The sequence below is a fragment of the Coregonus clupeaformis genome, chromosome 7 (genome assembly GCF_020615455.1).
Source record: "Coregonus clupeaformis isolate EN_2021a chromosome 7, ASM2061545v1, whole genome shotgun sequence".
NCBI lineage: Eukaryota > Metazoa > Chordata > Actinopteri > Salmoniformes > Salmonidae > Coregonus > Coregonus clupeaformis.
In genome coordinates this window covers 52,196,752-52,221,800 of record NC_059198.1, presented here as the reverse complement: position 1 = coordinate 52,221,800, position 25,049 = coordinate 52,196,752, and the positions used below count along the sequence as shown (strand labels likewise).

The 25,049-nt window shown below is 48.2% G+C and overlaps 1 protein-coding gene across 1 annotated transcript in view; it reads left to right on the top strand.

Moving 5' to 3' along the window:
- The first annotated feature begins 8,203 nt into the window (after window positions 1–8,203).
- The window catches only part of LOC121570189 (serine-rich adhesin for platelets-like), a 79,765-nt gene continuing 62,919 nt past the window's right edge, over window positions 8,204–25,049 (top strand). Inside the window, exon 1 of the mRNA XM_041881681.2 lies at window positions 8,204–8,258. Within this exon, the coding sequence (XP_041737615.2) occupies window positions 8,250–8,258 (9 nt within the window). The 5' untranslated portion in view covers window positions 8,204–8,249. The remainder of the gene's footprint in view (window positions 8,259–25,049) is intronic.

The window sequence follows — 25,049 nt, the reverse complement described above, 5'->3', positions numbered from 1 at the left end:
TGAGGGGGAAAGGGGGAATGTGTTCCTAATGCTTTGTCCACTCAGTGTATATTCTTCAGAACTATAATGAGCCACTGAAATGAAATGTATCTTAGTGTTTTTTTTTTTTTGTGGGAATGGATCAGCTTAATATTGCAGATAGATTGTATCTTCTATCAATGTAATTGTCTGCATCACTTCAATCCCCCATTTTTTTTTTATATATATACTCCCCTTTATTACTTTTCAACCCCACCATCCTTTCCCTACTTGGAGTAAATTAGTGAACAACAATGCCCAGGTCTCTACTTCCGGTCTATACTTACTATCTACACCTTATGGACACAGTTAATTTTACAATAATTCTATTATATATATACATATATATATACATATACATACATACATATATACATTATTATTATTATTATTATTTATTTATTTTTTTGCTCCTGAACTACTTCTACTCTCAACCTCTCCGATCGTTTTCATGATGTCCATCCGGTTTGCTTCTATATGCCATATCTTTCTAACTGTGCTCTTTCCCAAAAGCTCCCAACATACAGCCTATATACTTATTATGGACACAGTATGCTTTACATTATTAGCTATCTTTGTTATTATTTGTTGTTATTTGTTATTAGTCCCATCCTTCAGCTCTATTCAATACCTCCCATCTATCTCTTAACACCATCCATATCGGATTTCTATTTGCCATATATATTTCAACCGTACTGTGATGTTTTACAATAATTCTGAACCTTTCTATTCTCATTGCTTCTACAGATTGAGAGTTAAAAATAAACAGTTTTGCTAAAAGTATTATTATATTATTGATTGATTGACTATGACTTTTCAGATCACCCAGTAATGCTATCTGCAAGGTTAGTTCCAGGTAAATATTGCAATCCTTTAGCCATTCCTGGACCAGTGTCCAAAAACAAGCTACAAATGGACAGAACCAAAACAAATGGTCCAATGATTCCGTCTCTTCACAGCAAAATCTGCAGAGCTGGGAAGATTGTATCCCCATATAAATAACATTCTATTGGTAGCAAGGATTTTATATAATAATTTAAATTGAAAGATTCTAATTTTTGAATCCGGTGTCGTTTTTGCGTGTCAGTTCATAAACACTATGCCATGGGATCGGTACATCAAAGATCTCTTCCCAACTATTTTGCAATCTATATGGGACGGCTGTCAATCCTTTGGTCCTTAAGTGAAACTGATATATTTTTTTATTTATCACAGTTTTCCTTAACCAATTATGTTCTTTAATGCAAGGCCGACAGACAAGTTCCTTACTTTCTCCCCCCTCCACTTTCCTCTTCCATTTTTGCGGTAATGCTGCCATTATTTGGTTGTAATTTTGGGTAGAGCAGACATTTCCATATGTTTTTGTTAGCTGCATGTGCGTCATAACTCCACCAGTCCTACCGATGATATCATTTACAAAGATTATACCTTTTTTAAACATTCTGTCAAAAAATAAAGGTTTTTTGTCAATTAGTATATTTGAATTTAACCACAATATTTGTTGCATTATTTGTTCTGTCGTTTCTGGAGGATTAAATTGAAATTGCAACCAACTTTCTATGGCTTGTTTTAGAAATAGTGACATTTGGGGAGATTATTTCCTTTTCAAAATAACTGAAAGTGTGAGGTTGTAATCTGAATAAAGGGAAAAAGGCCTTTCTTGAACATTGGGTGAGAACAATCTTACTGTATCTTAGTGTTTGCTTATACAAACCTCTTCAAAGTGTTATGCAAATGTGTTCTGTTTCATGTTTTCAAATATGAGGCACTATATATTTTTCCTGTAGGCTTATATTTTTTATTGCACAAACATGTCCAGTTGCCCCTGTGAGAAAAGCGTACTGGTGTATGGAGACTTTCTTTCATCATTCAAACCAATATTGTTGAAGCAAAACAAAAACAACTAGCCTATTCCTAAACCAGATATCAAACTCAAATCTTTCCCAAGAGTCTAATAATCTCCTTCAAGTGATGTTGTCTTTTGTGTGTTCCACTACTTCTCCCTCTTTCCGCTAAAGTGTATTTACTCTCATGCAATCGGTCGCTATGGAAACTCCCTTTGGTGGTTCTGCTGGGCTCCTGCATTCGGTTGTTTTAACACAGGGGCCCAATTTATCAATGCTTCGGGAATGTTTCACCCTTAACCAAGCCAACCCACTGAAACACCCACACTTAGCACCGTGAAGGGCATGTTTATAACTGGCATATTACAGTGTTATCTCTTAGTCAGTAAACCCTTTTAAAATACCATTCCAGGCTGACAAGGACGTCCTAAGATTTCAATCGAAACCAATCAAATCTGGAAGAGGGGCAACAGACAACGAAGTAAGGTCAAGTTAGTGATAAATTGATCGTTGACATATTGATTGAGAGATACCCCAATGTCTTATCTTTGTCATGTTTGCCCCATCACTGGATAGAGAGAGAATCCAATTCATGTTGGCTGGAAGTGCAGCAATATTACAGGGGGCTTCCAGAGCAGACAGCTGTGGAAGTGGACTAGTATCTCTGTCTGTGGTTGGGTCCTTGGTCCTGCCCTGCCTGCCAAACCCCCTAGCTTAGCTGGCTCTTTAGACAGGATGCCAGGTTGTCATGGTTGCAGGGCTAAGCAGCAGCATATTGGCCCTTATAAACACACTCCCATTCACCCAGGGGTAAAGATATCAGGATATTGGCCCTTATAAACACACAGTCCCATTCACCCAGGGGTAAAGATATCAGGATATAGGCCTTTATAAACACAGTCCCATTCACCCAGGGTAAAGATATCAGGATATTGGCCCTTATAAACACACAGTCCCATTCACCCAGGGGTAAAGATATCAGGATATCGCAACCCATATTAGACACACCCCATTGATTAGAAGTCCTGTGTTGGGACTCTCAGTTCTCCCCCAGTAGAATAAAGCTGTAGGTTTAGTCATACAGCACCTCGGTTCATCCAAATAAAGTCACACTTTCCCCAGAAGTGTAATCAATCTATTTGGGTGTTATGGAAAAGTGTGATGCCTCTGCTTGTCCGTGTTATCAGCGTGACAGGGACATGTACTTTTAATGTGTAGGCTGGCCCAAATGGCACCCTGTTCCTATGTAGTGTGCTACTGTTGACAGAGCCCCATCAGGTCCTGGTCAGAAGGAGTGCTCCATTTGGGAAACCGGTCAGTATAATAGGGACATGTACTGTCGTTCTGTAAAAGTGTTGATGTGGAACATGTATTTCCTGTTTTCCGCGTGTAATTTAAAGATCACAGGGACAGGGGGGCGTCTTGGATCTAGATAGTCAGGTTCCTCATTCTGCTACAGTTGTCAGCTGCCCACTGCCCTCCCACTTCTGCTGTGTGATCAGCCCTGAAGTGGATCAGAGGGATGAGTCTGACAGATCCATGGCACGTCAGGTCGACACAGCAGTTAGCGTTGAAACACCCCCGTTATGAGTCAGCTGAGGAACACTTCTCTTTCCTTGGGTGTAACTAACGTCACTGTGATATCGCCCCAGATTCCACCGCTGTAGTGCTGACTGTCTGTCTGTCTGTCAGGACAAGCAAAGTTTCCTAGGGCTCCCTCTTAACTCCTCGAACATTCCACACTGTGCAGGAAGTAACCACAGGGACACCAAGCCCAGCAAAACACACACACACACAGAGCCCAGCCTCAGAGCCAGTCTCATCGCAACCATGCACAGATTCAGCTCTTCTTATCACATAAAACCCCCTTTAGTTCACTTTGAACTGCCTCCTCCCTGAATTCGTAAGGGTATTATGGCTTTGAGATATGGTAATCGGGCAGGTATGCACTGCACATTGCTTAATTCACGGTAAACCTGTCAGAATCACAGGTGTACATTAACAGTTTGATCACTTAAATAGTTTGAAATGTATACAGGGCAGGTCGTTTTATAATGATGTAATAACATATTTATAACGTACATGTTATGTCATATAAAGTGTTTTGTGCATACCTGCTTGCCCTGTGCCGAGGTAAAATCCCCCGCTGCAGTCAGGACTGGTCCGGATGGGTCTGGATTGGTCCGGATGGTTCTGGAATGTGTTGGTGTGAGTACCTAGAGGGAGGAATACGTTTTTAAAGAACCGCTCCAGGTCCCGGTCTAGAAGGAGATGTGGTGGGTCCCGGGGTCACACATCTGAGTTCCACAACCATAGAGATCCTATTCAGTTACTATTGGTAGTATTCTAATTACTAATTCTCGGCCACGACATCGCCCTCTGTGACGTAAAGCTGGGAGAGGTCAGAGGTCAAGAACCGTGTTACCCGGACGCCTCAGGTCTGCTGCTCTCATTAACTCTGTCAGTCAAGGACACACACACACACACACACACACACACACACACTCTATGTAGATCAAAAACACACATGCATTTTTTTTATAGTCACGTGACTTGAAGTGCAGTAACCCATAAAACAATGCTCATTACAGGGTTAGTTTAAAAGATTGATATCCTGGTCAGGTGATGCTTGTTTTTCATTAGTTTGTCCTTTGACCTTTTTAGACTTAATGAGTTAGCAACCAGTCAGGAAACGAGGACTTGATAATCAGCTTTGATTCATGAGGCTTGTTCCCGGTTCAGTGGAAACAACGGTATTGATGTCAACCTCTGAAAGTCATATGTGTCATAATGAGGGACTTATGGTACACACTTCCTCTTCCTAGACACACACACACACACACCGTCTGCCCCCTACCACAGAGGTTCCTGGTTTAACGTGCACTGGCAGCTGCAGTACCCAGTGCGCCTCTCTTGTGCTGCCTGGGAAAAGCTACTATCCAGTCCTCCTGATGTATTTTCAGTTGATCTTCATTAGGCAGACTGAAATATATTTTGTTAGGTTGTATCTGCCATTTTTACGACGCACTGTGTGTAGCCCCGACTCAGCTTGCTTCATTTGATTAGTCTCAAATGGCACCTATACCCCTATATAGTGTGCTACTTTTACCAGAGCCATATAGGGCCTGGTCAAAAGTAGTGCGCTATATAGGGAGTAGAGTGCCATTTGCACTGCACACATTGTGTCACACCGCATGCCCGTTTTACTGAGACAGGCTTCCCCTCAGCATCAAAGTGGCAGTAAACGCACCATATGCTACAGTTAGCTTAGCTTGTCTTCTGAAGTGAGATTATGTTTATGTGCAGTTTGTGGGGTTTTCCTCTTGAATATTTTATGACGCTACACGCTTCCTAGCACTTTGAAAGGTCAGGATGCTAACTAAAAGAACAGAGCTAGCCTGCTGTATTTTTTAAATATTTGTTGTTGTTGTTGACACCATAGCTAACAGGCCTGGTGCCTGTCCTGTCAGTGTACCAACGTCATACTCAAAGACTTTGATTTGCATGTTGCTGTTGTAGACAGACAACTACACCTGAGGATCACTGGGCAGTGCACAACCTCTAGTGTTCTGTTCTCTTGTCCTCTTCACAGAGACTGCGATGCACGCCTGCCTCTCCACAGGTGAGGGGGAGACAATCTTAATTCGATTTGGTTTAATAGACATTTTACATCCATGGACATCTTACCATAGGCCTCTGGTCAAAAGTATTGCGCTACTTGCTGTAATATAGGGAATAGGTGTCATTTGGGAAGCATCCAATGTAAACCTTTTTTGATTAATAAGGTTGGTATCTAATATGAACAGCTCTGGTATCGGAACATTGAGATACTGGTGAATATTTTGCTTCAGAGAACAGAGGCGTGTTTGGATAGCTACTGTAATACGTCTGAAGGGAAGGGCTTCTTATAGATGACTTCCAATCAACTACACTCTGGTTTTATTGGATGGGAAGTCGGGATGTCTACATGTTCAAGTTTTAGCTTGTTTGTTTGTCTTGTCATAAAATATCTGTGTTAAATTAACTAAAGTGGTATCGACTGAACTGGAAGAATGGAAACATGGCAAAAACACACACACACTCACACACACACACACACACACACCTCTCACTCACACACACACACACACACATACCTTTTCACGCCAACTGTTTCACCCTCAACCCAGGAAAGAACAGGTTTCTTCAGAACTTTGTTAAAATCAAATGAAATTGTATTGGTCACGTACACATATTTATCAGATGTTATTGAGGGTGTAGCGAAACGTTCCTAGCTCCACAGTGCAGTAATATATAACAATACATACAAATCCTTCCGAGAGAATTGGATTGAAGGGATTTGATTTGACATATTGTCAGCAGATGCCAGAACCTGTCATAACAGCCAGGTTTGTAATGATTGTTCAGCTGTTTGGATCCCCAGGACTTTCTGTGTTCTTTCTCTCTACCTGTCTAATGTTTGCTGGATCTTTGTCTGATGCCTTCTAAATGCTGAGTATATCCCTGTGTGTGTGTGTGTGCTGAGCTGTGCTGTACAAGGGAGGGAAATTAGCAGCCGTCCCGGTCCCCTCGCGCTCTGTCTTCCAGGGAGATAGATTCACCGTGCCAACGCAAACCAAAGCCCGTGGAACACTTTCAAAGGACCTTTCTGGGTGAAAGGTGGAGCCTGCGTAATTTACGCTGTCATGACCCAGTGAGGTAGCTGCTGCCGGGGATAACTAGGGTTAAATTCCCACCACAATGCTCTCTTGATGTTTTCTGATATAATGAAAAGTATGAGAGCACCAGCAGTCACTTCTTGAGCAATGATGTATTTGTGATTCATCAGTACACTCTTAGAAAAAGTGTTCCAAAAGGGTTCTTCGGCTGTCCCCATCGGAGAACCATTTTTGTTTCCAGGTAGAACCTTTTTGGTTCCAGTAGAACTCTTTTGGGGTTCCATGTAGAACCCTCTGTGGAAAGGGTTCTACTTGAACCCAAAAGGGTTCTACCTGGAACCAGAAAGGGTTCTTCAAAGGGGTTCTCCTAAGGGGACAGCCAAAGAACCCTTTTAGTGTTGGCTGCTAGGCTTTGGTTCTGCTTTGGTTCTGTAGAAAGATTTCTTTCTGACAGAGAGGTCTCTTTTATCTGAGCCAAGTAGCCTAGCTTAAAACCTGATCAAACACTGGCTTTCAGTGGCTGTTAATTCTTAGAAACTATTTACAAGTCCTAACCTCAGGCAACTCCTTCGTTGCCTTCAAAACTTTCTAGCTAAATTGCCTTCAGAATTGGTTTTCTTCACTAATGTTCACCACACATCTTAACTTGAACAGTAACGTTAGTTGTTGTTCACATGGCTGTATCATTCATTTGGTTTGTGTTGCCCAGGCAATAGGATTAGTAGAGGAGGAAACTGAAAGACCAGTCATCTGAAGGCCAACCAACTGGGCCACTCAGTCTTCACACTCTGCTGCCAAGAGCTTCCCTTTCTACCCAGTAGAATGACACTGTTCTCACCTTCCTTCCAGACTCCCTTCTTGATAAAGTTTGAGCTCTATGCGTTTGGCTAGCTACTAAAGTCTAAGACCCTCTGTGTCAGCCAGCCACATCAAGCCCCCTTGTTCTGCAGAGCCAACCAACCTTGAATGGACACTGAATTGACCAATAGAGATCGAGCTTACTGGAGGCACCCTTAAATTCAATGGCCCTGATTGGTAAAACAGGTGCAGGTCTTGGTCCTTGGATGTCTTTATTATTTTTGTGGGAAAACTGTGTATATCTATACCAACAATTCCTTCCTTTATGTTAAGGTTCATGAGGGCAGATATTTCCACATGCTTCCTGGTAGACAGGCTGAGATGGCACTTTCCATTTTAGTCTTCTAGAGGAAGGTAGTAAGTAGACTCTGGAGCCATCCACCTCTGGAGCCATCCACCTGGTGTGAGCATCCCACTAACGGATGTTAACAGTCTCACCTGGACCCGTTTCCTGTGTGAGAAAGGCTAGCTGAAAGGGATGCCACACACACACACACACACACACACACACTGACCCACATAGTCTCACACACACAACCAGCTGGCCCTCTACGATCCTGCAAACCGCTTTTTTTCAGCGACTTAACTGCTGGCCAGCCTCCACCCTCCCTCCTCTCTCTCTCTCTCTCTCCTCCCTCTCTTGTGTTTCTCTGGGGTTGGGCTCGCTGCCTCCGGACAGAAAAAACAGTCTGTAGCTGTAGTGTTGCCGTGCCGTGAGAGGGACTGTCTGTCTAACATTCTGGAATTAACGCTTCGGCTTGGGTGTGTTGGAATTCCACAGCTAGCCTAGCCCCCCTTCGCTAGTAGCCACCCTAGCGTCACGTTTCCCGTGTCTTCGCTGGCTGTCAGAGAACGCCGCAGCAGCATCACTATGGCTCAGGTGAGAACACTTTCCCTGGACAGCTGACTTCACTCAACTCAGGAAAATGGAGGGACTGTTTAGAGTTGTGGAAAGAAGGAAAGAAGGGGTTTAGTTGGGGATTTAGTGAACCCTATTCGTCTGAGAGACAGAGGAGCTGCTGGAGTGATGTAATACTTGGCTAGTTCCAGGTCATTAGTATTGCCATAGTGTGATGGTTTAAAGCGGTCCGGGGTGACATGGGCTTTGTGTGGCTGCGTAACTCAGGATGCTTTACTAAGTCAGCCAGGCTTTTGGGTCCTGTCATCTACTGCTATTATATCATGGAGAAAACGCTTATGAGGATCTACATAGAATCCTTCACTTAAACCTTTCTTAATATTAATATCAACTGGTCTCCGTTGTGTGTGGAATGTTATAAATGTACATGTTTATTCTTGTTCTGTGTGGGTGTGTGTGTGTGTGTGTGTGGGGGTGTGTGTGTGTGTGTGTGTGTGTGTGTGTGTGATGTTATGAGAACTCTGTATGCACTCACACACTGTTATCACTAAATCGTAGTCCAGAGGTAAACCTCTGGCATTCCTCTCATACAAGAGGGTCAAGGGGGTGGTCTGTTGGCCAGCCTTTAATACTCTGTTGACACAAGGCAGATATCCAGGAATCTTCTCATTTCACTGCTTTCCATGCTTTAGTGTGTGTGTGTGTGCATGTGTCTGTGTGTGTGTGTGTGTGTGCATGTGTATGTGTGTGTGTAAGGTTGTGAAGTTCATGTGAACAGAATATTTAGATGGTGTTGTGTCTGTACGGACATGCTGTCCTTAAAGGCCAGGCGCTGCAGGTTGAAGTCACTCTCTCAGTGTATAGGTTACTGTCTGTTTACAGTGAGGGAAGAAAGTATTTGATCCCCTGCTGATTTTGTACGTTTGCCCACTGACAAAGACACGATCAGTCTATAATTTTAATGGTAGGTTTATTTGAACAGTGAGAGACAGAATAACAACAACAAAAAATCCAGAAAACGCATGTCAAAATGTTATAAATTGATTTGCATTTTAATGAGGGAAATAAGTATTTGACCCCTCTGCAAAACATGACTTAGTACTTGGTGGCAAAACCCTTGTTGGCAATCACAGAGGTCAGACGTTTTCTTGTAGTTGGCCACCAGGTTTGCCACACATCTCAGGAGGGGGATTTTGTCCCACTCCTTGTTGCGGATCTTCTCCAAGTCATTAAGGTTTCGAGGCTGACGTTTGGCAACTCGAACCTTCAGCTCCCTCCCCAGATTTTCTATGGGATTAAGGTCTGCACTGGCTAGGCCACTCCAGGATCTTAATGTGCTTCTTCTTGAGCCACTCCTTTGTTGCCTTGGCCGTGTGTTTTGGGTCATTGTCATGCTGGAATACCCATCCACGACCCATTTTCAATGCCCTGGCTGAGGCAGGAGGTTGTCCTGTCCCCTTAGGCAGAAAAAACACCCCCAAAGCATAATGTTTCCACCTCCATGTTTGACGGTGGGGATGGTGTTCTTGGGGTCATAGGCAGCATTCCTCCTCCTCCAAACACAGCGAGTTGAGTTGATGCCAAAGAGCTCGATTTTGGTCTCATCTGACCACAACACTTTCACCCAGTTCTCCTCTGAATCATTCAGATGTTCATTGGCAAACTTCAGACGGGCCTGTATGTGCTTTCTTGAGCAGGGGGACCTTTGCGGGCGCTGCAGGATTTCAGTCCTTCACGGCGTAGTGTGTTACCAATTGTTTTCTTGGTCAATATGGTCCCAGCTGCCTTGAGATCATTGACAAGATCCTCCCGTGTAGTTCTGGGCTGATTCCTCACTGTTCTCATGATCATTGCAACTCCACGAGGTGAGATCTTGCATGGAGCCCCAGGCCAAGGGAGATTGACAGTTATTTTGTGTTTCTTCCATTTGCGAATAATCGCACCAACTGTTGTCACCTTCTCACCAAGCTGCTTGGCGATGGTCTTGTAGACCCATTCCAGCCTTGTGTAGGTCTACAATCTTGTCCCTGACATCCTTGGAGAGCTCTTTGGTCTTGGCCATGGTGGAGAGTTTGGAATCTGATTGATTGATTGCTTCTGTGGACAGGTGTCTTTTATACAGGTAACAAACTGAGATTAGGAGCACTCCCTTTAAGAGTGTGCTCCTAATCTCAGCTCGTTACCTGTATAAAAGACACCTGGGAGCCAGAAATCTTTCTGATTGAGAGGGGTCAAATACTTATTTCCCTCATTAAAATGCAAATCAATTTATAACATTTTTGACAGGCGTTTTTCTGAATTTTGTTGTTGTTGTTATTTTGTCTCTCACTGTTCAAATAAACCTACCATTAAAATTATAGACTGATCATTTCTTGTCAGTGGGCAAACGTACAAAATCAGCAGGGGATCAAATTCTTTTTTCCCTCACTGTATATTATACTGATACTAAACAACGTTATGGTTTCCTGTGCTTAGAAAAATACCAAAGTTAAAAGTAAATATTTCCATGTCATTTAGTTAGAGTTCCAGTAAGAGCTAACATAATGGACTTTGGCAGAGCAGGCTGATCTTCTCTCTGAAGGCATGGTACACACACACACACACACACACACACACACCCCCCACCCCCTTTAATGGCGTGGTCCAGTGCTCAGCCCTTTAGTCACTGGCGCGGAAAGCGGCCTCATGGAGATGGCACGGTCAGAAACGGCCTGACCATGTGACATCACCGCACCTTTTGGGGTTCACTAACGGTCAGCACAGCATTGTAGAGCTGTCAACAGGGGGGGAGGGAGGGGGAGGGAGGGATCGAGAACCCTGGGGGTGCAGGGGAGGGTCAGGGTTTACATCCATACCAGGCCCAGCTGTGGGTAGGTTATCTGGGGTGTCTTCTGCTCTTCATTCTCTCTCTGTGGAGTTGAGTGGTCATCATGGCAAAGAACTCAAAATAACCTGGAGGAATCATTTTGACTTCACCCCATGTCAGGGTTTTGGGGCATGGGGTCAAAGGTGACCAGGCACAGAGCAGACATAGTGCAAGAAGTCAGGTCTAACTACATGCTTTACAATCCTCATCCACCGCACGCGCACGCGCACACACACGCGCGCACACACACACACACACACACACACAATGTTGAGAATGACACGAGCACTGCAGGAATGGGAGACACAGAGACGGAACCAGGGGTCAAGGACATAACCCACCCAAAACAGGTGCCTGGTCGCGCATGGTCTGATACTAACACACACGGTAGCCCTCGGTGAGAGTTGTGACAGGTAGGTGTTGGCGAAGAGATATGAGCTATAGCAGTAGCAGTGGTCTGGTCTCCTCTGCTTCCTCCCTCTACACTCTCCTGAAAGCACTCAGAGTAGAGCTGCTGTCTACCAGGCCTCTCCAGATCAAATAAGACCAGCCCTCAGGGGTCGGAGGTTAGGGTGAAGACAGACCACACCCCTCCAGTCACTGGGGCTACCCAGGCCCTGGGCTCAGCCTGCCCTCCAGTCACTGGGCTACCCAGGCCCTGGGCTCGGCCTGCCCTCCAGTCACTGGGCTACCCAGGCCCTGGGCTCGGCCTGCCCTCCAAACACTGGGCTACCCAGGCCCTGGGCTCGGCCTGCCCTCCAAACACTGGGCTACCCAGGCCCTGGGCTCGGCCTGCCCTCCAGTCACTGGGCTACCCAGGCCCTGGGCTCGGCCTGCCCTCCAAACACTGGGCTACCCAACCCTGGGTTCGGCCTGCCCCTCCAAACACTGGGCTACCCAGGCCCTGGGGCTCGGCCTGCCCTCCAGTCACTGGGCTACCCAGGCCCTGGGCCTCGGCCTGCCCTCCAGTCACTGGGCTACCCAGGCCCTGGGCTCGGCCTGCCCTCCAGTCACTGGGCTACCCAGGCCCTGGGCTCGGCCTGCCCTACAGTCACTGGGCTGCCCAGGCCCTGGGCTCGGCCTGCCCTACAGTCACTGGGCTACCCAGGCCCCTGGGCTCGGCCTGCCCTCACAGTCACTGGGCTGCCCAGGCCCTGGGCTCGGCCTGCCCTCCAGTCACTGGCTACCGAGGCCCTGGGCTCGGCCTTCCCTCCAGTCACTGGGCTACCCAGGCCCTGGGCTCGGCCTGCCCTCCAGTCACTGGGCTACCCAGGCCCTGGGCTCGGCCTGCCCTCCAGTCACTGGGCTACCCAGGCCCTGGGCTCGCCTGCCCTCCAGTCACTGGGCTACCCAGGCCCTGGGCTCGGCCTGCCCTCCAGTCACTGGGCTACCCAGGCCCTGGGCTCGGCCTGCCCTCCAGTCACTGGGCTACCCAGGCCCTGGGCTCGGCCTGCCCTCCAGTCACTGGGCTACCCAGGCCCTGGCTCGGCCTGCCCTCCAGTCACTGGGCTACCCAGGCCCTGGGCTCGGCCTGCCCCTCCAGTCACTGGGCTACCCAGGCCCTGGGCTCGCCTGCCCTCCAAACACTGGGCTACCCAGGCCCTGGGCTCGCCTGCCCTCCAAACTCTATTTTACCTCCTTGCTTTTCAGGCCTGCTGTGTATGGCTGGATGGTAGTGTGCTAATGGAACTGTACAGGACTTTCCACAGTGTGAAGTTATTTTCTGACTGACAATACAGCTCTCCTTAGCCCGGCCACACACACACACACACACACACAGACACAGACATCACTGTACCCTCATATCTTCCTTTCCTGCTGTCAGTCATTCAGGATTCTCCAGCTAGTGTATATTTAACCCAGAGAGCAGGATGAGCAGTGTCCCAGCTGGAGCAGAGGGCAGGGATGAGTAGTGTCACACCAGTGGTGACTGGAGGGCCAGGTCACCAACCGGACTGGGCTTGGTCACATATCCCCTAGCCTGGGGGAGTAGGAGGACTGGACAGGGTCACCCACCGGACTGGGCTTGGATCACATCCCATAGGCCTAGGGGGGAGTAGGAGGGACTGGACAGGTCACCCCACCGGACTGGGCTTGGTCACATCCCTTAGGCCTAGGGGGAGTAGGGAGGGGACTGGACAGGTCACTCACCGGACTGGGCTTGGTCACATCCCTAGGCCTAGGGGGGAGTAGGAGGACTGGACAGGGTCACCCACCGGGACTGGGCTTAGTCACATCCCCTAGGCCTAGGGGGAGTAGGAGGGGACTGGACAGGGTCACCAACCGGACTGGGCTTGGTCACATCCCTAGGGGCCTAGGGGGAGTAGAGGACTGGACAGGGTCACCCACCGGGCTGGGGCTTGGTCAGCATCCCTAGGCACTAGGGGGGGTAGGGAGGGGACTGGACAGGGTCACCCACCGGACTGGGCTTGGTCACATCCCTAGGCCTAGGGGGGAGTGGGAGGGGGACTGGACAGGGTCACCAACTTCGGACTGGGCTTGGTCACATCCCCTAGGCCTAGGGGGAGTAGGAGGGGACTGGACAGGGTCACCCACCGGACTGGGCTTGGTCACATCCCCTAGGCCTAGGGGGGAGTAGGAGGGGACTGGACAGGGTCACCAACCGGTACTGGGCTTGGTCACATCCCTAGGCCTGGGGGGAGTGGGAGGGGACTGGATCAGGGTCACCAACCGGACTGGGCTTGGTCATCCCCTAGGCCTGGGGGGGAGTAGGAGGGGACTGGACAGGGTCACCCACCGGACTGGCTTGGTCACATCCTAGGCCCTAGGGGGGAGTAGGAGACTGGTACAGGGTCACCCACCGGACTGGGCCAGTCACATCCCATGGGCCTATAGGTAAGTGGGAGGGGACTGGACAGGTCGACTGCAGCGATGCAGCTGGATGTAGTGGAACATTTCAAGTGTACTCTACGGCATTGATCCGTTATGTTTCTGTCTCTTTAGCATAGCAGCTTAGATATGTTAACCTCCCTCCCTGTAGAGTGGTTGGGATATTCCCTGCCTCTTTTCCTGGTAGTTAGCTAGGAGCAAATAGATGGAAGCTGCACCTAGCCTTTCATTTACCTAGCTAGCCCAGAGAGGCTGGTGGGGAGGAGCTATAGGAGGATGGCTCATTGTAAAGACTAATGGAATTAATGGAACGGTACCAAACACATCAAACATGGAAACCACATGTTTGACTCCGTTCCGATTGATTCCATTCCAGCCATTACAATGAACCGTCCTCTTATAGCTCTTCCCACCAGCCTCCTCTCTGTGCTAGCCCCTTTCAACCTTTCATGTGCAGGTAATGAGATATCAGACTTATATAAACTGGATCTCTTTACCCTGGTCCAAACCCAGCCCCGGGTACAGTACACCTTTAATCCTCGGTACGCCTTTAATCCATCAATACACTCTTCCCCAATCCTCGATACTTTAAACCTCAGTACGCCTTTAAACCTCAATACACCTTAATCTAAACCTCAATACACCTTTAAACCTCAATACACCTTTAAACCTCGTACATTTCCTTTAAACCTCAATACACATTATCAGTACACCTTTAAACCTCAATACACCTTTAATCCTCAGTCGCCTTTAAATCTCAATACGCCTTCAAACCTCAAATACGCCTTTAAACCTCAATACTCCTTTAAACCTCAGTACACACATTATCAGTACGCCTTTAAACCTCAATACACAATTAAACCTCAGTAGCACCTTTAAACCTCAGTACACCTTTTTAAACCTCGTAGCACCTTTAAACCTCAATACACCCTTGTGACGTCACGAGTTGGCTCACAGCTTTCAAGCGGGATTGCTCCAAGTAGTGCAAGAGACAAGGTTCAAACAAAACAAGGATTTTATTATAGGTCTTGGGAAATTAACGAAAATGTAACAAAATTCTGTTCTCTTTCCTTGGCTCTTTCAAGGTTAACAGTTCAGGGATGTCTCTTCACATCCAAAATCATAATTCTCACTCGCTCAGATAACTTTTCCCCAGCCTTACTGTAGTCACGTTGCAGCTAGTGGCCAACCCGCAGCAAAAAGTCCTTCCAAATGTCTCTCACGTATTTCACAGGTGCATATATCCAAAGGTGAGTATTTCCCAAAGGTAAGTATCTCCAAATCCTTTATTCCTCATGGAAGTGGACGTGCAGCACTCTTGTCCTCCAGAGAGCCCAGGTTGGAGACTGTGTCTCTTCTTCACCCCCACACACTCCTCAGTGTGTGTCTCTTCCCTTCCGCAAACCTTCAGCTCATCAGCTCCTCATTTGTTTCAGCTGCGTGGGAAGATTGGCCATAAGAGGGGTGGAGTTCCCACCTCCAGCAGATGGAGCCATAGCTGTCTGGGTTTGCTAGCCACCTCAGGGGGATATAACGTCCCTCCAGGACACAGCCTCTGCGTGACATCACCATCCCTCCTCGGGACCGCGTCCTCGTCGGGTAAAAGGCTGTGAAGAAGAGGCATCACGCCGGGAGAGGGCGTCCGCGATTGCCGTGGTGCTTGCCAGACTGCTCTCTCTCAACTCCTCCAACCTCTAGGACCAGGGACTCAGCCTCCTGTTGTCTCTCCTTGAGTTTCTTACTGAACGCATCAGCCTTGGTTTTGGCAGAGTTTGGCTTCTGTTGAGCAGCTTTCAGTTCCTTCTCTCTCTCTGCCTCCGCATAGCTCTTCATCTTGTTCTCCAACACCTTGTACTTCTCCTCTGCCTTCTTCTGGACCTCCTACACACTGCATGGGTCTCCTCACACTCCTCGATGGTCCTGCGCAGCCTCTCCAGCTCCTCACCTGTTGCTTATGGAAGGAGCTCTGTTGGAGTTTAGCCTGGAGGATATCTAACTCTTCTGTCTTCATGTCTAACTGTTGCTTTAACAAACGATACCTCTCAGCGGTCCCCTTCAGACCAGACAGTTCTTTGTCAGATTCTGTAGCTCCGTCTCTGTGTCGGGTCTGGGCACCTGCCATCCCTACTCAGAGCCCCGGGCGGGAGTGAGTAACTCGGAGGATTGCACCGAGCCTTCCCAGGATGAGTCTTGCCTCTCCGTTTCCGAGGTACTCGGGTTATCCTCTCCTGAGACTCTCTCCAGAGTGGGTAAAGGCTGGGCAGTCTCGGTCCAATTAGAGACAGGGCGGGGAGGGAATCCACCTCGCCCAGTCGTGTGTATGGTTCTCCCTGTGCTGGTCATTGACAAAGTTCAGTAATGGGGTATTCTCTGGTGTCCCCATGGACACAGGAAACTGGGAGGACTTTCCCGGGTCAGACACGTTGGGCCCACCAAATCTTACGCACCAGGGTGGCCCGGCTACCAGAATCCAGTAGGGCCTCCACATCATGGTGATTCACAGTTACCGGGCAGGTGGGGGTCGATCTGGGCCGCCATCTACGACTCCCAAGAGCGAGGCAACTTCCGGTGTCGTGGGTGCTGAGCTGGAGACTCGTGGGCACTGGTTCATTCGGCTGGTTTCCCACACTGCCAGAGATATGTCCCATCTCCCCTCATACGGTAACACTGTCGAAGTTTCCCCCTCCTGGTGTACTCTTCTTGGACCCGCCTGGTTTCTGGCTCCCCTGGAGCCGGGGATAAATCCTGACGTGGCTGGGTTCGAGACCTTGGGGTCCTTTGGACGGGGTTCTTCCCATTTGTGGTGGGGGCCGCCCACTCCTGGGGTCTTTTCGGAAGCATTCAGCATCTCCGCTGTGGCCTGGTACTTTTCCACAGCTTCCACGGTCAGATCAGCCGTGGTCAAGGCCTGATGACTGATGAACCGTTTTGCCTCATAAGGCAGGGGGCGCGTAGGTAACGATCCACCACAACGGCCTCCACCCACCGCCACTGCTGTATTCCTCTGCGGATCCAGCCATTTCCCTTGCGATTCGGACAAGTTCATGCATCTGCGCCAGGAGGTTGGTCTGGTTGGAAGGTCCAGCTGTGAAAGCGCTGGGCCATACCAAACTTTGTGAGTCCATTCTGCTGAGGATCTCAGACTTCAGGGCATCATAGTCAGTAACCTGGTCAGGGACCCAGGTCCCCGGACAGCATTCAGCCGGATTCCCCGGTTAGAAAGGGGGGCTAACAGACCAACCCACTGTTGCTTGGGCCAGGCTTCCCCTAGTGGCCGTGGCCTCAAATGCATGCAGGTATGCCTCAATGTCATCGGTGGCTCCCATCTTAGATATAAAGTCACTTGCCTTTATCGGGTATTTTGGACCACCCTCTGTCTCTCGCAAAACTGCATTCCTCTGCCTTCAGAAGGTTGGCTTTCTTTTTGCTCCTCCAAGAGAGCCACGTTTACTTGCATCTCGAGCTTGCTGGCCAGCAACAAGGGGCTTTCAATATGTCCTCCCATTTCAGTCGGGCGGGAGCCTACGGCCAACTTGGAAAACTGGGCGATCAAACCTTCGGTATCCTCCTCTGACATGCACTATTAACGCTTGAGCGTGCCTGTATTCTCCACCACTTGTGACGTCACGAGGGCTAGCACAGCTTTCAAGCGGGATTGCTCATGGTGCAAGGAGACAAGGTTCAAACAAAACAAGAGGATTTTATTATAGGTCTTGGGAAATTAACGAAAATATGAACAAAAATTCTGTTCTCTTGTCGCTCTTTAAGGGTTAACAGTTCAGGGATTGTCTCTTCCACATCCAAAATCATAATTCTCACTTCGCTCAGATAATCTTTCCCCAGCCTTACTGTAGTCCACGTTGCAGCTAGTGGCCAACCCAGCAAAAAGTCCTTCCAAATGTCTCTCACGTATTTCCACAGGTGCATATATCCAAAGGTGAGTATTTCCCAAAGGTAAGTATCTCCAAATCCTTATATTCCTCATGGAAGTGGACGTGCAGTCACTCTTGTCCTCCAGGAGAGCCCAGGTTGGAGACTGTGTCTCTTCACCCCCCCACACTCCCTCAGTGTGTCTCTTCCCTTCCCAAACCTTCAGCTCATCAGCTCCTCATTTGTTTTCAGCTACGTGGGGAAGATTGGCCATAGAGGGGTGGAGTTCCGACCATACCAGCAGATGGAGCCATAGCTGTCTGGTTTGCAGCCACCCAGGGGATGTAACGTCCCTCCAGGACACAGCCTCCTCGTGACATCACAACCTTTAATCCTCAGTACGCCTTTAAACCTCAATACGCCTTTAAACCTCAATACGCCTTTTAAACCTCAATACACCTTTAAACCTCAATACGCCTTTAAACCTCAATACACCTTTAAACCTCAGTACACCTTTAAACCTCATACGCCTTTAAACCTGGTACCCCTTTAAACCTCAGTACACCTTTAAACCTCAGTACACCTTTAAACCTCAATACACCCTTCCAACATCAATAAACCTTCCAACATCAGTAAACCTTCCAACCTGGGATTTACCTCAGCTGTCTGAAACTGGGCGTGCAGGACAGGTGGTGGTTGTTTGTCCCAATTCCCTTGATTGGAATCTATTCTTCTGGGGGTATGAAAACAGTGTTCAGATCAGGGGAGGCTTCTGAGGGAGGATGGCTCATAATAATGGCTGAAACAGAGTAAATGGAATGGTTCAAACACATGAAACCAAATATTTGATGTTTGATACCGATTCCAACTGACTCCGCTCCAGCCATTACCACGAGCCCGTCCTCCCCCAATTAAGGTCCCACCAACCTCCTGTGGTTCAGATCTATTCTTCAGGGTATGTATGGTAGAAAGCAGTGTTCATAGAAAATTGTTTAGTCTGAAGAGAGTACAGTGAACCTGATATTTGGCTTGAGCCAGGGGGTTGGTTCTCTCTTTCTCACCATGGATCTTGAGCCAGGGGTTGGTCTCACCATGGATCTTGAGCAAGGGGGTTGGTTCTCTGTCACCATGGATTTTGAGCCAGGCGGTTTGGTTTCTCTGTCACCATGGAAACGCTTGGTGGTGTTTGAGGCTGTCTCTTTCTCCCTCTGTTCCCAGCAGACACCTGGAGGTGTGTTCGAATACTCATACTAAGTATGTAGTATACAGTATGTTAGTATGGGTATTCAAACACAGCTTGGGTCTTCTAGATGAGGACAATATACATTTTTAGATTGGTGTATTGTAGGTGGAAGGAAACTTTTGAAACTGTAGCATTTTTCGGCAAAGTTTGAACCTTATGAATCAAATCAAATCAAATCAAATTTTATTTGTCACATGCGCCTAATATAACATGTGTAGACATTACCGTGAAATGCTTCCTGACAGCCCTTAACCAACAACACATTTATTTTTTATAAATAGTCATTTGGTGGGACCGTATAGTGTGTAAGCCTGAGCTTTAGGACCTAACTGGACACGTGCCAAATAGACTACAATCACCAAATGCTTTTGGGAACAGGCAGAAAAAGTGATCCGATCCACGGAGGCAAAAAGGAAAATGTCTGAGTTTAATTCAATAAGAGAAAGGCTGCGAAATGGAGAGTTGAACATAAAGAAAGAGGATGACAGCAGTGCAGGCTATGTTATGTGTGATGATTGCGAGGCGCTAAACAAATTTGACTGTCTGTAGAGGTGCTATCTTTATCAGCATCATAAAAGCTGATAGTATTTCAGTCACATAAAATATGCATCCAAGCCGAACTGAAATCTTATCAGAAACACGTTGGGTCGTTTTCACAGCTTTCTATTTCCTTACAACCGGTCAAACTTGAGTCATTTGAACATTTTGCACAGAAAATCTTTCCCATTTTTGTTGTTGTTGTTGTTGCGTTATTGCATTTTCTCCCCGGTCCCCAAACGTCTTTGCAGAGACAGAAAAACTTTACCGATGTCAACTAGATTGAAGCACTCATTCTATCGATTTGTGACGTTATTCTGGTTTATTTAGTTTTCCGGGGCAACATATAATGACAGAAGAGAAGCTGCATGTATCTAATTTTAGTTGTGAAAAAAACCATTCACCGTCTCTGACCGAAACCTACAGCACATGTTCTATATGAGCGGGTTAGGGTCGGGCGTGGGCCTCAGATTTTCACTTTATCACATGTAGTCGGCTCGGTTGCAGAAAGGGTTATTAGCAATTGCGGGCAGCTACGGGTGAATAAACAGCTGACCTGCACACCACTAGTGTGTGTGTGTGTGTGTGTGTGTCTTAGGTGTGTGTGTTTAGGTGTGTTTAGGTGTGTGTGTGTGTGTGTGTGTGTAGGTGTGTGTGTGTGTTAGGTGTGTGTCGCTGCGTGCGGTCTATTTAGAGGGTGGGGGGAACAGGATGTACCTTCCCATATGTTCACCTGGGCTCTCCCCCATCTCTCTACTCTGAGGTGAAATGTAGAGAGGTGTAGAGGGTTAGAGAGACAGAGAGACATGTTCTCCACATCCAATACTTTTCATTGATGTTCCAGTCAGAAGGAGCGGTGGCCGGACCAAGGGCTGAGGAGGAAGCCAAAGAAAATTCCTCTGTAAAGTATTCCTTAACCAATTGGTAGAGCATGGCACTTGCAACGCCAGGGTTGTGGGTTCGATTCCCATGGGGGACCAGTACGAATGAAAATATATGCACTCACTGCTGTAAGTCGCTCTGGTTAATAGCGTCTGCTAAATGCCTAAAATGTAAAGAGACAGAGATGGACAGAGTCAGACAGAGGCAGAGATTCAGAGGCAGAGAGAGGGAAGCAGAGAGAGGGAAGCAGAGACAGGGAAGCAGAGAGAGGGAAGCAGAACGATGGTTATACTGAGTGACTCCTTTTTCTGGTTCTGTGGTTTCTCTCTTTCTATGACTGGTCATTAAGTTTCTCTGGCCTCCCAACTACGGACATGTGGAGGATGGCTGTGTGTGCGTGCGTGCGTTCGAGCGTCAGAAATAGATAGAGCGAAATAAATAAATAAAACAAAAAGAAAGAATGAGTGAGTTTGACACAGTTCACTGTCATCACCCTGTCCCCACCCTGTATCACCCTGTCCCCACCCTGTATCACCCTGTCCCCACCCTGTCATCACCCTGTCCCCACCCTGTATCACCCTGTCCCCACCCTGTCATCACCCTGTCCCCACCCTGTATCACCCTGTCCCCACCCTGTCCCCACCCTGTATCACCCTGTCCCCACCCTGTCTCACCCTGTCCTCACCCTGTCCCCACCCTGTATCACCCTGTCCCCACCCTGTCATCACCCTGTCATCACCCTGTCATCACCCTGTCCCCACCCTGTATCACCCTGTCTCACCCTGTCCCCACCCTGTCTCACCCTGTCCCCACCCTGTATCACCCTGTATCACCCTGTCCACACCCTGTCTCACCCTGTCCCCACCCTGTATCACCCTGTCCTCACCCTGTCCCCACCCTGTATCACCCTGTCCCCATCCTGTCTCACCCTGTCCCCACCCTGTATCACCCTGTCCCCACCCTGTCATCACCCTGTCCCCACCCTGTTACCTATCACCCTGTCCCCACCCTGTCACCACCCTGTCCCCACCCTGTATCACCCTGTCCCCACCCTGTCTCACCCTGTCCTCACCCTGTCCCCACCCTGTATCACCCTGTCCCCACCCTGTATCACCCTGTCCCCACCCTGTCATCACCCTGTCATCACCCTGTCCCCCTCACCCTGTCCCCACCTGCTCACCCTGTCATCACCCTGTCCCCACCCTGTCTCACCCTGTCCCCACCCTGTATCACCCTGTATCACCCTGTCCCCACCCTGTCCCCACCCTGTCCCCACCCTGTCTCACCCTGTCCCCACCCTGTATCACCCTGTCCTCACCCTGTCCCCACCCTGTATCACCCTGTCCCCACCCTGTATCACCCTGTCCCCACCCTGTATCACCCCTGTCCCCACCCTGTCTCACCCTGTCCCCACCCTGTATCACCCTGTATCACCCTGTCCCCACCCTGTATCACCCTGTCATCACCCTGTCCCCACCCTGTATCACCCTGTCCCCACCCTGTCTCACCCTGTCCTCACCCTGTCCCCACCCTGTATCACCCTGTCCCCACCCTGTATCACCCTGTCCCCACCCTGTCATCACCCTGTCCCCACCCTGTATCACCCTGTCCCCACCCCTGTCTCACCCTGTCCCCACCCTGTCTCACCCTGTCCCCACCCTGTATCACCCTGTCCTCACCCTGTCCCCACCCTGTCTCACCCTGTCCCCACCCTGTATCACCCTGTATCACCCTGTCCCCACCCTGTATCACCCTGTCCCCACCCTGTATCACCCTGTCCCCACCCTGTATCACCCTGTCCCCACCCTGTCTCACCCTGTCCCCACCCTGTATCACCCTGTATCACCCTGTCCCCACCCTGTATCACCCTGTCCCCACCCTATCTCACCCTGTCCCCACCCTGTATCACCCTGTCCCCACCCTGTATCACCCTGTCCCCACCCTGTCCCCACCCTGTATCACCCTGTCCCCACCATGTATCACCCTGTCCCCACCCTGTCCCCACCCTGTATCACCCTGTCCCCACCCTGTCCCCACCCTGTATCACCCTGTCCCCACCATGTATCACCCTGTCTCCACCATGTATCACCCTGTCCCCACCCTGTATCACGAGGCATGGCCACAGGCCCCTCAGGACCTCTCACTTGTGATGCAAATGAAGGAGTGGATTTCTTCCGTTAGACTGGGTTACCGTGGAGATGCTGAGGGCCGGGACCTTTCAGAGAGATGAGGAGAGAGGGAGGGAGGGAGAGAGAGAGAGAGGGAGGGAGAGAGAGAGGGAGGGAGAGAGGAGGAGGAGGAGGGAGAGAGGAGGAGGAGGGAGAGAGGAGAGAGAGAAGGACAGAGAGAGAGAGAGAGAGAGAGAGAGAGAGGGACGGAGAGAGAGAGGGAGGGAGAGAGACAGAGAGAGAGTGATTGGCTTTTTATCAAATTACCATACGACAGACCACTTATTCACCCTGCACACCCTAATTGACAAACAAACAAACCAAAACAAAGGCAAATTCTTCTCATGCTTTGTTGATTTCAAAAAAGCTTTTGACTCAATTTGGCATGAGGGTCTGCTATACAAATTGATGGAAAGTGTTGTTGGAGGAAAAACATATGACATTATAAAATCCATGTACACAAACAACAAGTGTGCGGTAAAAATGTGTTAAAAAAAAAACACACACATTTCTTTCCACAGGACCGTGGGGTGAGACAGGGATGCAGCTTAAGCCCCACCCTCTTCAACATATATATCAACGAATTGGCGAGGGCACTAGAACAGTCCTCAAGCACCCGGCCTCAACCTACTAGAATCTGAAGTCAAATGTCTACTGTTTGCTGATGATCTGGTGCTTCTGTCCCCAACCAAGGAGGGCCTACAGCAGCACCTAGATCTTCTGCACAGATTCTGTCAGACCTGGGCCCTGACAGTAAATCTCAGTAAGACAAAAAATAATGGTGTTCCAAAAAGGTCCAGTCGCCTGGACCACATATACAAATTCCATCTAGACACCGTTGCCCTAGAGCACACAAAAAACGATACATACAGTGGGGAAAAAAAGTATTTAGTCAGCCACCAATTGTGCAAGTTCTCCCACTTAAAAAGATGAGAGAGGCCTGTAATTTTCATCATAGGTACACATCAACTATGACAGACAAAATGCGAGAAAAAAATCCAGAAAATCACATTGTAGGATTTTTAATGAATTTATTTGCAAATTATGGTGGAAAATAAGTATTTGGTCACCTACAAACAAGCAAGATTTCTGGCTCTCACAGACCTGTAACTTCTTCTTTAAGAGGCTCCTCTGTCCTCCACTCGTTACCTGTATTAATGGCACCTGTTTGAACTTGTTATCAGTATAAAAGACACCTGTCCACAACCTCAAACAATCACACTCCAAACTCCACTATGGCCAAGACCAAAGAGCTGTCAAAGGACACCAGAAACAAAATTGTAGACCTGCACCAGGCTGGGAAGACTGAATCTGCAATAGGTAAGCAGCTTGGTTTGAAGAAATCAACTGTGGGAGCAATTATTAGGAAATGGAAGACATACAAGACCACTGATAATCTCCCTTGATCTGGGGCTCCACGCAAGATCTCACCCGTGGGGTCAAAATGATCACAAGAACGGTGAGCAAAAATCCCAGAACCACACGGGGGGACCTAGTGAATGACCTGCAGAGAGCTGGGACCAAAGTAACAAAGCCTACCATCAGTAACACACTACGCCGCCAGGGACTCAAATCCTGAAGTGCCAGACGTGTCCCCCTGCTTAAGCCAGTACATGTCCAGGCCCGTCTGAAGTTTGCTAGAGTGCATTTGGATGATCCAGAAGAGGATTGGGAGAATGTCATATGGTCAGATGAAACCAAAATATAACTTTTTTGGTAAAAACTCAACTCGTCGTGTTTGGAGGACAAAGAATGCTGAGTTGCATCCAAAGAACACCATACCTACTGTGAAGCATGGGGGTGGAAACATCATGCTTTGGGGCTGTTTTTCTGCAAAGGGACCAGGACGACTGATCCGTGTAGAGGAAAGAATGAATGGGGCCATGTATCGTGAGATTTTGAGTGAAAACCTCCTTCCATCAGCAAGGACATTGAAGATGAAACATGGCTGGGTCTTTCAGCATGACAATGATCCCAAACACACCGCCCGGGCAATGAAGGAGTGGCTTCGTAAGAAGCATTTCAAGGCATTTCAAGATCTGCATGGAGGAATGGGCCAAAAATACCAGCAACAGTGTGTGAAAACCTTGTGAAGACTTACAGAAAACGTTTGACCTGTGTCATTGCCAACAAAGGGTATATAACAAAGTATTGAGAAACTTTTGTTATTGACCAAATACTTATTTTCCACCATAATTTACAAATAAATTCATTAAAAATCCTACAATGTGATTTTCTGGATTATTTTTTCTCATTTTGTCTGTCATAGTTGACGTGTACCTATGATGAAAATTACAGGCCTCTCTCATCTTTTTAAGTGGGAGAACTTGCACAATTGGTGGCTGACTAAATACTTTTTTTCCCCACTGTACCTCGGCCTAAACATCAGCGCCACA